We start from the raw sequence: 14,473 nt of genomic DNA, 5'->3' as shown, positions 1-14,473 counted from the left end.
TACAAATGCTCAAGCACACAAGCAAGAGACTTCCAATGCTCAAGCACACAAGCAAGAGACTTCCTTTGCTCAAGAACACAATCAAGAGACTTCCTGCTCAAGCACAACTGCAAGAGACTTCCTAACTAAACAAAATTACACAGAAAATTGTTTAAGGTTGAACACTTGATATACAATCAGAGGTGCTCACAATACAAATCAGATACAGACTCAATGGACTTAAGAATTTCTAAGATATGACTTTGAGACACAGAAATTCTAAGTGAATGCAGAACAATTTCAGCAGAGGTTTGGTACTTGTGAAAATCTTGTGAGTCTTTCGTTCAGCGTTCTTGCATTACCAATTCTCTAGGTCTTCACTCCTTTATATAGTGGTGTGAAAGAGACGTTGTGAAATTGCCAGCACACCAAAGAGTCGTTGTTGAAGCTTGATCTTTCACCAATGATCTTTTGCCTGATTTGGTTGTTGTCCTATGAAGAACAAATTTGAAATCCATTCCTTATCCAAGGGAACATCTATGCAGGCGAAACCGTATTCTGGAGCTGTTTTCTTGTCCTGTAGCGTGGACACAAAACAGAGTAGTGGAGAACGTGGTTGTACAATTCGTACAAAGTACAATGTCAACGCTTTCGTCCAAAATGCAAGCACACGCCTTCAAACACCTTTGAAATGACCGTTGCAAACTCCACTAATCCTTTGTTTGTGTTTTCGAATCCAATTGACAGCTTTTGCGTTGATAATTCTTCAAATCTTGATTCTTTGCAAATCCAGTTGAAATTCAGCTTCTGGTGAAATGGCTTCTGATGAGGCAGCTTCTGATGATGCAGCTTCTGATGATATGACTTCTGCAGCTTCTGATGACGCAGCTTCTGATGATGTGGCTTCTGGACCTCTTGTCTTCAGAAGCACTATTCTTCAGGAGCAGCTTACTTCAGGAGCGTTATTTCTTCAGGAGCAGCTTGACTTCAGGAGCGCTTTGCCTTCAGAATCATCTAAGCTTCATTTTCTTTTGCTCTTTATTTGCTCATTCAGAACCAATGATGATGTAACTTTATAATTATGGTCCTGTACACTTGAACAAATATTAGCTAGTCCAATTTACAATTTTTAATACCTTGTTATCATCAAAACTCTTTAAGGTTCATTGTTAAACACATTTTGTTCCAACATTGGCATCATTAGCAACACATGGTATCGCTTCAACCCATTTTGTGACATAATCAACACATACTAGAATATGGAGATAAGAGTAAGAGGAAGGGAATGGTCCCATAAAATCAATACCCCAACAGTCAAATGGTTCAACTTCAATGATTCCTTTTAAGGGCATTTCATTCCTCTTTGATATGTTACCTATCCTTTGGCATCTGTCACATCTTGTGACAAAGTCGTTGCAATCTTTGAAAAGGGTGGGCCACAAGAATCCACTTTGCAAAACTTTTGCAGCTGTTCTTTCTCCACTATGGTGGCCTCCATAAGCTGAGCTATGGTAGTGCCACATGATACTATGTGCTTCCTCACCTGCAACACAAAGTCTAATCAAACCGTCAGTACCTATCTTAAACAGATAAGGGTCATCCCACAAGTAGTGGTTTGCATCTTTGAAGAACTTTTTCCTCTGAGGGTAGGTCAGATCATCAGGAACTATGTTGCCGGCCTTAAAATTCGCTATGTCAGCAAACCAAGGCCTTTCTCCGATAGCAAACAACTGTTCATCAATGAACTCGGCCTTGATGGCCTTCTCCTTCTTTGTCACCTCATCATTCTCCAGCCTTGAGAGGTGGTCAGCTACCACATTCTCGACTCCCTTCTTGTCACGAATCTCAAGATCAAATTCTTGCAATAATAGGATCCACATCAACAGTCGAGGCTTTGAATCCCCTTTTGTTAAGAGATATTTAAGAGCTGCATGATCTGTAAAAATAATGACTTTGGAGCCTATTAGATAAGAACGAAATTTTTCCAATGCAAAGATTACGGCAAGCAATTCCTTTTCAGTGGTGGAATAGTTAACTTGATTTTCATTTAAAACCTTGCTTGCATAGTAAATTGCATGGAAAAATTTGTTCTTGCGTTGGCCTAGGACTGCACCAACAGCATAATCACTTGCATCACACATAAGTTCAAAAGGTAAATCCCAATCGGCTGCAATGATTATTGGTGCAGTCACCAACTTGTTTTTAATCAAAGAAAAAGCATTTAGACATTCAGAATCAAAATTAAACTCGCTTTCTTTGACCAAGAGGTTACATAGGGGTTTGGAAATTTTAGAAAAGTCTTTTATGAACCGCCGATAGAAACTGGCATGCCCCAAGAAACTCCTCACTCCTTTAACATTAACGGGTGGAGGAAGTTTCTCTATAACCTCTATCTTAGCTTGGTCCACCTCAATGCCTTTAGCACTTATTTTATGCCCCAAAACTATACCTTCAGTTACCATAAAATGACATTTTTCCCAATTCAAAACAAGGTTAGTTTCGGTGCATCTTTTAAGTACAACATTTAAATGGAACAAGCATTGATCAAAAGACTTACCAAAAACAGAAAAGTTGTCCATAAATACCTCAATGTTCTTCTCTATCATATCAGAGAAGGTGGAGAGCATACACCTTTGAAAGGTCGCCGGCGCATTACACAGCCCAAAGGGCATCCTTCGATAAGCAAACACTCCAAATGGACAAGTGAAGGCAGTCTTTTCTTGATCTTCCGGAGCCACTGCAATTTGATTATACCCCGAATACCCATCCATGAAGCAATAAAAGGCTTGGCTAGCCAATCTCTCAATCATTTGATCCATGAATGGTAATGGAAAATGGCCCTTTCTTGTTGCGGTGTTCAACCTCCGGTAGTCTATACACATTCTCCAACCAGTGACGGTGCGGGTGGGTATCAATTCATTTTTTTCATTTGCCACCACCGTCAATCCTCCTTTCTTGGGTACCACATGAACTGGACTTACCCATGAGCTATCTGAGATAGGGTAGATCATACCTGCATCTAGTAACTTCAGCACCTCTTTCTTCACCACTTCCTTCATTGTTGGGTTAAGTCTCCTTTGAGGTTGAACCACCGGTTTGTATTCAGCCTCCATGTGTATTTTGTGCATGCAGTAAGCTGGACTAATACCCTTCAAATCAGAAATGTTCCACCCCAAAGCTCCTTGATTGTCTCTTAACACCCTCATTAATTTTTCTTCTTCCAAAGGTGTCAAGGTATTGCTGATGATTACTGGTTTAGAGGCATCCTTAGTGAGAAAAACATACTTCAAGTGAGAAGGGAGTTCTTCCAACTCTTGCTTGCTTGCTTCTAGTTGCTTCACACAATCACTTACTTCAAGATCTTCATCATCTCCACAACTTGCTATAGAATTCACAATTGCACGTTCAAGAGGTTGTGTTGGTTGATGTTCACAAGAGTAATCTTCAACTATTTCTTCAACAATGTCAATCCGGTAACACTTGGGATTTTCATCTTTGTGCTTCATGGCCTCAAATATATTAAACACGACTTGCTCCTTATGGAATCTCAACATTAGCTCTCCTTTCTCAATGTCAATCAAAGCACGACCAGTTGAAAGGAAAGGTCTTCCTAGAATGAGTGGCATGTCTTCATCTTCAGCCATATCTAAGATCACAAAATCTGCTGGAAACACCAAGTCATTAACCTTAACTAGCACATCTTCAAGCACACCGAAAGGATAAGAGATTGACCGATCAGCTAAAGTAATGGTCATTCTTGTTGGTTTTGGTTCCCCACACTTAAGCTTCTTCATCATTGAAAGAGGCATCAGGTTGATACTTGCTCCCAAGTCACATAAAGCTCTACCAATGCCTACCGATCCAATTGAACAAGGGATAGTAAAAGCACCAGGATCCTTCAGCTTAGGTGGCAGCTTCTTTTGAAGAATAGCACTACAATTCTCAGAAAGTGCTATGTTCTCATCATCCTTAGGCTTCCTTCTCTTAGTCAACAAGTCTTTCATGAACTTAGCATACAACGACATTTGATCGAGAGCTTCGCCGAAAGGAATATTCACCTGAAGTTGTGAGAAAAGTTGCATGAACTTCTTGAATTGACCTTCATCCTTTTCTTTCTTCTTTGAAAGGTGAGGGTATGGAAGCTTCACATATGATGGAATAACTTGTGGTTTGTCTCCATCCTTCAATATTTGACTCTTCGACTTCCTCAAGATTGAATCTTCATCAATTAACTTCTCACTTTTTTCTCCCTCTATTTTTTTCTTCCTTTCATTTTCAACTACTCCACGATCATTTTCTTTTTCAACTACACCCTCATCATTTTTTTCAACTACCCCATTCTCCTCCACCTCAACTTCTACATCATCAACCATCTTTGGAGCTTTTGGAACTAAAGGTGTCAAAACCTTTTTGCTCCTCAATTCAATAGCATTACAAGACTCATTCTTAGGGTTGTCTTTCGTGTTACCTGAGAATCCGCCTTTGTTTTGTTCAGCCAATTGCTTAGCTAATTGCCCCAGTTGAGTTTCAAGCATCTTCCTAGAAGCTTCATTGTTCTTTCTTTCAGCTTCTTGACTCTTCTTCATCTCTTCAAAGTTGCCTTGAGTCATCTTCATGAAATTCATCATAGTTTCCTCAAGAGCTGATGGCTTTCTTTGTTGTTGTTGAGGAGGAGTAAGCATCTGAGAATTCAAAGCGTTGTTATTCGAGTAGCTTAGATTGGGATGCTTATTGATTCCTGGAGTGTAGTACTGATTTTGCCTTTGATATCCTCCCATGTAGTTAGCTTCTTCACTAGAACCTTCTGGTACACATTCACCATTGGGATGTTCTTCACCACATAGATCACACTTGATTGCAGCCACTTGTTGTTGCTTATGAGCCAAAGTGAAGCCTTGAAACTCCTTAGTTAGAGCTTCGATTTATTTGTTCATAGCTGCTTGGTTAGCAAGGATAGCAGTTTGTTCACTCACCCCAAACACTCCTCTTTCCTTCTTCTTAGCTTCAGCACGATACTCATTTCCAGCCATGTTTTCTATCAAAGCCTGGACTTCATGATCAGTTTTGCTCTTGAGACTACCTCCCGCGGAAGCATCTAAGAACATTCTAGTGTTTGGTGTTACCCCCTCAGTGAAGATTTGGAGGTATTGTTTCATGGTGAACTCATGATTAGGGCATCTCTTAAGAAGCAAGTTGAATCGCTCCCAAGCATCATACAATGATTCACCTTCTCCTTGCTTGAAGTTAGAGATCTCCATCTTCTTTCCCCAATACTTAGACATAGGGAAATACTTCTCTAAGAACTTCAGCTCTAACTCTTCCCATGTTTGGATAGTCCCGTTTGGTATTGTTAGCAACCAATCTTTTGCTCTTCCCGTCAAGGTGAAAGGAAATAGCCTTAGTTTCTTTTGTGCTTCAGTCACGGTGGCTGGTTGCACACAAAATTCACAAGTTTCAGCAAAGCGGCTCAAGTGTTCATGAGGACTCATAGCTTCAGTCCCATCAAATTGCTTGTCCCTCAAACCGTTGAGGACAGTTGTCTTGATGTCGAAAGCTACGGGGTTAGCTGGTTGAAAAGTGTGGGTCAGTTGACCGCGATGTGTTGCTAACCCGTAGTCTCCTAGCTTAGGTCTCGGTGGTACAACTCCTTCACCTTCCATTGTTGCAGATTTAGGAGAAGAGATCGTTTCAGATTCAGTTGAGAGTGGCTCCGGTATTTGTTCTCGAACACCCGGTGGAACGGACTGAGCTAACCTTTGCGACCAGACAGCTTTCCGAAGTGCTCTAGCAGTTCTTTCAATTTCCGGATCGTACTCTAAGTCGTCAGAGCTCTGTTTACCTCGCATAAACAGCAAAATACCTTAGTAGCGCTGCACCATAAAGAGTAATCAAATGAATACTGAAACAGAAAAATAAAAATTAAAGACAGAAAATTAAATTGCAGAAACCCTAAATTATAACGTAATTGCCTTGTTGAAAATAATCAACAGTCCCCGGCAACGGCGCCAAAAACTTGATAGACGTTTGGCAAGTGCACCAAATACTATCGAAGTAGTAAAAATATCGATCCCACGAGGACTGTTTTTAACTTCAATAATTCAATTGCGTTATAAAAATAGGATGTATAAAATTTATTTTGTTTTGCCACTAGGCAGTAGATTTGGTTTGATTTTAATTAAATCAAGAAACAGAAAATAAAGATTTGTTAAGAAAATATGGAGAGAGATGAGATCAGATCTGTCGAATCCTCTAAGTTCCCCTAATTGGTCTACTGCACCTATTTGTTATGAATCCTCCTCTAATTTACGATGATTAACAAAATAGCCCTAATCAATCCCTTGAGTTAGGACCCTCTTCTTAAACTACAACCCCTAATTCCTTAGGTGCTCTAATAATTCTTGAAGGTTTTACCGAACGTTAACCTATTATCACTAACAAACGATTATCTATTCCTAGACTAACCCTGTTTATTAGAACAATTCAATTAGGTCTAAGTCGAAAGCCATGGTCAGTGGTCATTCATTCTCACGAAATCAAGTTATATGTGATCAAGATATAAAAAGCATTAAGAACAATTGAATTGAATAAACTAGAATTGAATTCATAAACAAAATAGAGTTTCACAGCAACATGTGTCAATTAGGGTTACAAAGATTCATCTCGGATCTAATCTCTAAGAGATTTAGCTACTTATAATCGAGTTTACAAATAGCATAATCAATGAAATAATTAAAACATACATGAATTGGTAAAAGGTTGAAGAAATCGCCCTTCTAGCCGTCTCCGATGTCTCAAAATCGCACTTTGCTCTCCAAAAATCGTCCTCTTGTTCTTCAGGATTAGTGCAGTATTTATAGAAGTCATGGGCCTGACCCATCAAAATCGCGCCGCGCCATGTATATAGGCGTGCCGCAATTTCCCTCAAACAGGGAGGTTGTAATTTCGCTTCAAAAATCGCAGCACGGCTTGAAATTGGCGTGGCGCGATTTGCTTCAAACAGACTTCAATTTGTCAGCTTTTTGCACTCCAAAACAGTATAAATTGCATGATAACTCTATCAAAATGTCACAATAAGTCCTAAAAATTACGTAATGACAGCATGTCATCAGGTTTAAACACGTTAACCTAATATCACTAACAAACGATTATCCATTCCTCGACTAACCATGTTTATTAGAACAATTCAGTTAGGTCTAAGTTGAAAGCTATGGTCAGTAGTCATTCGTTCTCACTAAATCATATTTATATTTGATCAGGATATAAAAAGCATAAAGAACAATTGAATTGAATAAACACTAGATTGTCATTCACAATAAATAGAGTTTCACAACAACATGGATCGATTCAGGTTACAAAGAATCGTTTCAGACCTAATCTCTAAGAGATTTAGCTACTCATAATCGAGTTTACAAATTGCTTAATCAATATAGGAATCAATACATACATGAACTATTAAAAGGTTGAAGAAATCGCCCTTCTAGCCGTCTTGCAGTCTCAAAATCTCACTTTGCTCTTCTCAAATCATGACCCTTGTCTTTGGAATAGACTTCAACTTAAATAGGCACAGAAATTCTCCCAAAATCGTGTCACGTTTTAAGTAAATCGTGATACGTTTTCCTTTGAATAACAAACAGCTGAATTAGGGTTTCCTTAAATCATGTCACGTTTTAGTCATCGTGACACGTTTTCATCAATGCCGAGATCATGTTTTTGCTTTGTCAAATCATGTCATGTTTTAGCAAAATCGTGACACGTTTTCTTTCTTTGTATTTTCTTCAGTTTTTCTGCTTTTCTTGCTACATAAGTTTCCTTGTGAACTCCAAAATGTGATCAAAATACCCAATATTAATTTTGAGAAAGTTTCACGGATCAAAGAAAAAGTTGTGCTGAAATTTCATAAAAATTCACTATGACCTACGTGTAGTAATTTGACCATAACTCAAGTTCTAAAAATCATTTTGAAGTCAAACCAACGCCATTGGAAGGCAACATCCATACCTACAACTTTCATGCTTACGTATAAGGCCAATTATGCACGGATTAGTACCAGTTTTCATTTCAAATTCGGGAGCAGAGATGAAAAAGTAAAAAAAAAAAAAGCAACTTAACTTATTCAAACTTCACATTCATCTTAAATCAACACAATCAACCACAACAACTCAACTTATCAACACGCAATCTATGAATTGACATTATCAATAACACCCATCAACAATCATATCACATAATCATGAATTCATTCACAATTCAACAACAACAACATCACATTTCACCAATTTGAGAAAAAACAACAAAGTACCCATATGTATACAACTTAAGCATATAAATTCAACATTAACAACTTAATTATCATCACATTCACAATAATCACTTCTCACAATTAAGCACTTATGAATCTAAGTAGAAAGGAGATTATAACTTAATGATTATGAATGAACACTATCCCCCTTACCTCAATTGAGCACAAATCTATCCTTATCTTCGCTTTTGCTCCTTGAATCTCTACCCTCTTCTTGCTCTCCAAGCTCTTCTCTTCTAAAACCCTTTTTCTCCTTCTCTAGCTCTTTCTCTCTCTACCTCTCTCAAAAGTTTGTGAAATGAATGTAAAACCCTAATTCCTCTAATGACTAGAGTTTATATAGGCTCTACACAATTGGGCTCAACCCTCAAAATGTCTTAATGGGCTCAAAGTTCTCATTAACTTACTCACAAAGTTTCTAGATACTTACGGTTAAAAATAACGAATAGTTATCGGCTCTTAATTAATTACTACAACCCACTAGTAACTTAGTAAAAATATGATTCTCACTTAAAACACTAAAAATAATCCTCATAGTCAAATTACTAATTTACCCTTTCTCACAAAATGACCAAAATACCCTCGAGACCAAAATGACTAAAATACCACTCTAATACGAAATTCCACTAATCCCAACCAAAATACACACAGAGACAAATAATCACATACAAGCACATATAAACACACATAATAAATAATAAAATAAATCTAACGAAAATCGGGTTGTTACAGAAGTGGCATAGAAGAATAAAGTGTGATTGATTGATTTTAATTGAAGAAATTAAAAGTCTAAATATGATTAAAATTGATTGAAGTTTGATTTTAAAAAAGATGAGGAATCACTTGGTTTGAAATGCAAGGTTTGTTAATATAAGATGTTTTAGAATTTTTGAATATTTGAATGTTTTTGTGATTTTACGTTTTTCTTAATTAAAAAAACAAAAAGCGGAATAAATAAATATGCATGAAATGCAAGATTCTCATTTATATTTACATTTGTCCCTAAAATACATTCTAAGGAATAATAATTAGCAATAAAATATAAAATGCATGAGATGAACTAAAATAAATATGCATGCAACGTTCTCATTTATATTTACATTTGGTCCTAAAATACATTCTACAAGCATAAGTAAATAAAAGAAATAAAATGGTAGAAAAAATAAAATAACAAATGCAAAATAAAATGCATGAGGTGATAAAGCATTAAAATAATAAATATGCTAAAGAAAAAAAAAGAGAAATAACATAAAAAATATAAATGCATGAAATGATGTTTAGACTTTAAATTAATATGCTAAAGAAAATAAAGATGGTAAAAAAAGAAATAAAAAAGATGCATGCACAATAATAATAAAAAAAATGGGGGGTGTAGAAGAAATAATGGGGGTGCAATAGCAAAAACATAGTGACATAATGGGCCAAGGAGAAAAGAGTAAAGGGTTAAACAGAGCCGAATCTGAGCCGTCTGATTAATCAGAAGGCCCAGATCTGATTACAGGGAGGCAGCATGACGGCCACTAGATTAGATTAGAGGGCTAAAAAAACGAGGGAGCATGATAAAAGAAAGAGTATCGTGCATGCTGGATAAAAGGATTTGGGTGAGGGTATAAATACCCAACACCTTCACTAATCCTTCACTCTTAAGTCTCTTTCTCTCTCTAAACAACCAAAGCTTTCATCTTCTCTCTATTTCTTTGAACAAAACAGCCCCCCACCACCACTTAAAAGAACATGGCCGAACATGAACTCCGACACGGTGGCCAGTGATTGCACAACCGTGCCGGAGTAACCAAACAACTTTTTTTTTTTTAAAAAAATACACCCTTAAAAATCTTTTTTCATCCTACATTCGAATCTAGCATTAATTTTCGAAAAAAAAATTACTGATTTCCCTAGATCTAAGCATGAAATGAAAAAAGGAAGAAAACTCTCTCCTACCCTTTCTTCTCTTTGATTTTCGGTTTTGTTTTGGAAAAAGGTTGTTGATTCGAAAACTTTGAGGTTAGTGTGTGTGCTCGAATTTGTGATGTTGAAGGTTTAAGTTTGTGGTTTTTGAAAATGGTTGTTTATGGGTTTGTGTTGATAAGGCCGAAATTGATGTTGTGGTTGTTTGTGGTTGTTGAATCCGAAAATGTTTGTTTATGATATGTTGATGGAATTCAAAAATGGTAAAATGTGTTGTTGTTGTGAACCGAAATTTGGTGTTGTATACGGTGTGGATTTGATAATTCTGGAGAATAGTATTTCTAGGGTTTGTGTGTTTCTATGCCTTGGGATTTGTGCCTCCTCTCCCTTTGTCTGAAAAATGCAGAGGTATATATAGGGGAAAGTTAGGGTTGAGATGATATTCTGCTGGTCAAAAATGCCCTTGGAATGGGACAGCAAGACAAAGGACTTGGACAAAAATGGACTAAAAATGACTTAAAACCTTTTTTTTTTTTTTTTAAAAACATAATAAAAAATAACTTCTTAAAAGGAATTAAAAAGAAATTTGGAAAATAATTAAAAAAAGAATAAAACAAATTGAAAATAAAATAAAATAAAAAGAGAAAATAAAAAGGATAATAATAATAATAAAATAAAAAACTTAAAAATGTCGCTTTCGGAACCAGAAATGAGGTATTTTAAAATACCTCTCTGCCGAAATTACATCTGAAGCGACGAAAAATTCCGGTTTAAAAGACGAGTAAAAAATGGGAAATTTAGGTCAAAAAATGGGGTATGACACTAATAATCGGGGAACTAAGGTTACAACATTATTGAACAGACGGTTGTTACGTTCGTTCCACACAACCCAAGTACACAGAAGCCAAATTAGCTGCAGAAACCAACGTTTAGCTTTACCAGCACCTGTCATATATGTAAACTGCACCAAATGATCGGAAATATTATTGGAATCAACCCCGACGAATCCAATCCAGTCGCGCACCTGCTGCCATAACGATGCAAAAGTTGAGCAAGATAGAAAGAGATGTTCGGCTGTTTCAACATGACCACACCCTGAAACACAATAAGTCGCCTCTGTGGGAATAACACCTCGAACTACTAGATTTGCTTTCGTAGGTAAACGATCCCGAATGATCTGCCAAGCAAAAACCGAGACCTTCAAAGGAACCTGATGATGCCATACTAAATCCATAGGTGTGTCCATACGGGGAGTATCACTGTTTGTTAATAAATCATAAGCACCTCGAACAGAATAACCCCCAACAGGGACTAGAAGCCACACCCATTTATCTAAAACATTTGGAAACAAAGCGACATCAAGCAGTAAAGCCCTACTCTCCTCTAACAATTCCTCCTCCAAAACCCACAACCTACGACGCCAATTCCACCCCTCCCCTCCCTGCATCAGACTAAGGGAGAAAAAATTAGCCACTGTAATGGTTTTGTTCTCAACTAAGTCAAACAACCGACGAAACCGCACACTAAGAGGTGAACCACCAATCCAACTATGGGACCAAAACAACGTATCAGCTCCATCTCCCACCCTCCTCAAAACAATGTTATCGAACCACCCACCACCAGTAACGCCATCACCAACACGAATGCTCCCTACCTCCCGCCATAAAGAAGAACCACTCTGGCCCCTCCAACCTCCCACCTACCTCGCCATAACGGGCGATTAAAACATGATACCACAAACTGTCTCTATCCACTAACAACCTCCAACACCATTTACCAAGTAAAGCAACATTAAACTTTTTCAACTTCCTAACCCCCAACCCTCCTTTTTCCTTTTTAGAACACACTGTATTCTAACCTATCCAAGTAATTTTTTTTATGGTCCTCACTCCCCCCTAAAAAAAAATTATTCAACAAAGATTCAATGGAAGAGATTATACCTGATGGAGCTTTGAAGAAGGAAAGAGCATAGCCAAGCAGAGAAGTCAGAACTGATTTAAGAAGGATCAAGCAGCCACCAAACGAGAGAAACTGGCAATTCCAACCCGACAGTCTAGATTTAATGTGATTCACAATGGGATCCCAAAAAGTTAGTCTCTGCGGATTACTCCCAATAGGCAAGCCTAGGTACATAAAAGGAACTTTTCCCACTTTACAACTCAACACCGACGTTGCCTCACTCAACCACGAATCAACAATATTAATTCCCACCAACAAGCTTTTATTAAAGTTCACCTTCAAACCCGACATCGACTCAAAAATAACGAGAGTCGCCCGAAGTGCACAAACATTTGCCCAACTTTTGTGGCCTAACAACAGAGTATCGTCAGCAAATTGAAGATGTGACACAACCACCAGATTGACCATACCAACTGAATATCCAGTTAACAAATGATTATCAACCATTGCTTTCATCAAAATGTGAAGTCCCTCAGCCACAAGCAGAAACAAAAATGGGTAAAGGGGATCCCCCTTACGTAAGCCCGTATGTAAAGGAAATTCTTCAGTAGGGCTACCGTTGACAAGAACTGAAGCTGTAGCAGTACCTACACATTCTCTAATCCACTTCCGCCATAGGACAGGAAAAGTCATGCGTTCCATAACTGATCATTAGCTAAAAGAATACCATCAAAAATTTGTCGACTCTTAATAAAAGCAGACCGAGTCTTGGAAACACACTGCTAGTCACCAACCTCAATCTATTTGCTAACAATTTTGCTATGATTTTATACAAGCTCCCCACCAATGAGATAGGTCTAAAGTCGTTAAGTCTCTGAGGGTTGTCCACTTTTGGAATTAGAACAATGAAAGTAGTATTAATACCTTTAGCCAACTTTCCGTTGCGATGAAACTCGGAAACAAACCTCATTAGATCATATTTTAAATCTGGCTAAAACTCTTTTATAAAACCAAAATTTACCCCATCCGAACCTGGACTTTGAAAGCTATTACAGTCCCATACAGCTTCCTTTACTTCGTCCACAAAAAAAGGTTTGATAAGACCCCCTCCCTCAACCACTGAAAGAAAGTGAAACTGAAGATTAGACAAACTCAGTCGCTCCTCAATTTGCGACTGGAACTGTCGCGTAAAATGAGTGTAGACAGTGTGTCTAACAGGTTGCACACCCTCAATCATCACACCATCAACCAAAACAGAAAAAATGACATTATGTCGGCATCGAGAAGACATAGTAAAATGGCAAAATTTAGAATTAACATCACCTTCACGAAGCCACTGGCTCCTCGATTGCTGCCAATATATGCTAGTATTAAGCCTGGACCGAGAATGAATATTCGCCGAAACACCATGCAACTCATCACACTTAGTTTTGTACAACGCCTCAACTTCCCCTTTACCATTCAAGACAGCCAACGTGTCTTTCAAATAAGCAATTTTCGCAGGTAAATTTTGAGAATGCGAAACCTGCCACTATTTCAAAGCCAATTTGATTAATTTGGATTTTTTCCTTTAACATATAACCGCCCCATCATTCTACCTGCAAGGACATCCACTTATTACTCACAAATTGCTTATAACCAGGGGTGTCTGACCAACAATTCAAGAAACGAGAAGGTTGAGGTCCCCAATTTTCTTCATCAACAAATAGGATCAAAGGACAGTGATCTGATAAGCCGCTCAGCTGAGAAACCTGAAGATAATTAGGCCACACCAAGCACCATTCTTCAAAAATCAAAAACCGATCAATTCGACTCATCGACTTACCATCCCCTTTGAACTAGGTAAAATTACGACCACACAACGGTAAATCAAGCAAAACATTTACCTCTATAAAATGGTTAAAGGGCGCACGGTCCAAAACACCACCAGAATTAGTCACTGGCCGTCTTTCTTCACTACACCGAACAACGCTAAAATCACCACAAACATACACCTTCTATCCCCACAAAGACTGAAGGTGCGTCGATAAAGAATCCCATAACGCTTGTCTAGCACTAACATCACAAGGGGATACACATTGAACAAGTGAAATTCCTCATTAGATAAAATAAATCGGCCATGAATACTCAGAACGTGGTTAAAACTACCAGAAGACCACACCTCGACCTTCAAAGTATCCCAAACAGTCAATAAACCTCATGACGCCCCTTGGGAAGGACGAAAGGAGAACACAACCAGCTGTCCATCCCAAATCGATGAACACACCCCATCATCACACATTTGCAACTTTGTTTCTTGGAAACACATAATCAACAGACGTTTTTCCTTCACCAAAGAACGAACTTCCTTTCTCTTCTCAAATCCACCCAACCCCCTAACTTTCCAAG

General features: G+C 38.0%; 1 protein-coding gene across 1 annotated transcript; it reads right to left on the bottom strand.

Moving 5' to 3' along the window:
* Positions 1-10,988: 10,988 nt before the first annotated feature.
* On the bottom strand, positions 10,989-13,902 carry LOC146905791 (uncharacterized). Its single transcript, XM_085728642.1, has 4 exons — positions 13,711-13,902; positions 13,118-13,610; positions 12,422-12,789; positions 10,989-11,885 (listed from the first exon to the last, which is right to left on the bottom strand). The coding sequence occupies exons 1-4, from the start codon at positions 13,900-13,902 to the stop codon at positions 10,989-10,991; spliced, it is 1,950 nt and encodes a 649-aa protein (XP_085584768.1).
* Between the last annotated feature and the right edge of the window lie 571 nt (positions 13,903-14,473).

Source organism: Medicago sativa, chromosome 7 (genome assembly GCF_051527215.1).
Source record: "Medicago sativa cultivar Bolivia chromosome 7, Bolivia_mono, whole genome shotgun sequence".
Lineage (NCBI taxonomy): Eukaryota > Viridiplantae > Streptophyta > Magnoliopsida > Fabales > Fabaceae > Medicago > Medicago sativa.
The sequence above is the reverse complement of the archived record's forward strand: the minus strand, read 5'-3'. Positions and strand labels throughout refer to the sequence as shown.

Excerpts from the sequence above, each read along its gene's own strand:
- LOC146905791 (XM_085728642.1), bottom strand. The coding sequence starts at position 13,902 with ATGAGTCGAATTGATCGGTTTTTGATTTTTGAAGAATGGTGCTTGGTG. Across the intron at positions 13,611-13,710 it reads CCCCTGGTTATAAGCAATTT|GTTTCGCATTCTCAAAATTT; the intron begins GTGAGTAATAAG and ends AAATAGTGGCAG. Across the intron at positions 11,886-12,421 it reads AGTCGATGTCGGGTTTGAAG|GTGGGAGGTTGGAGGGGCCA; the intron begins GTGAACTTTAAT and ends ATGGCGAGGTAG.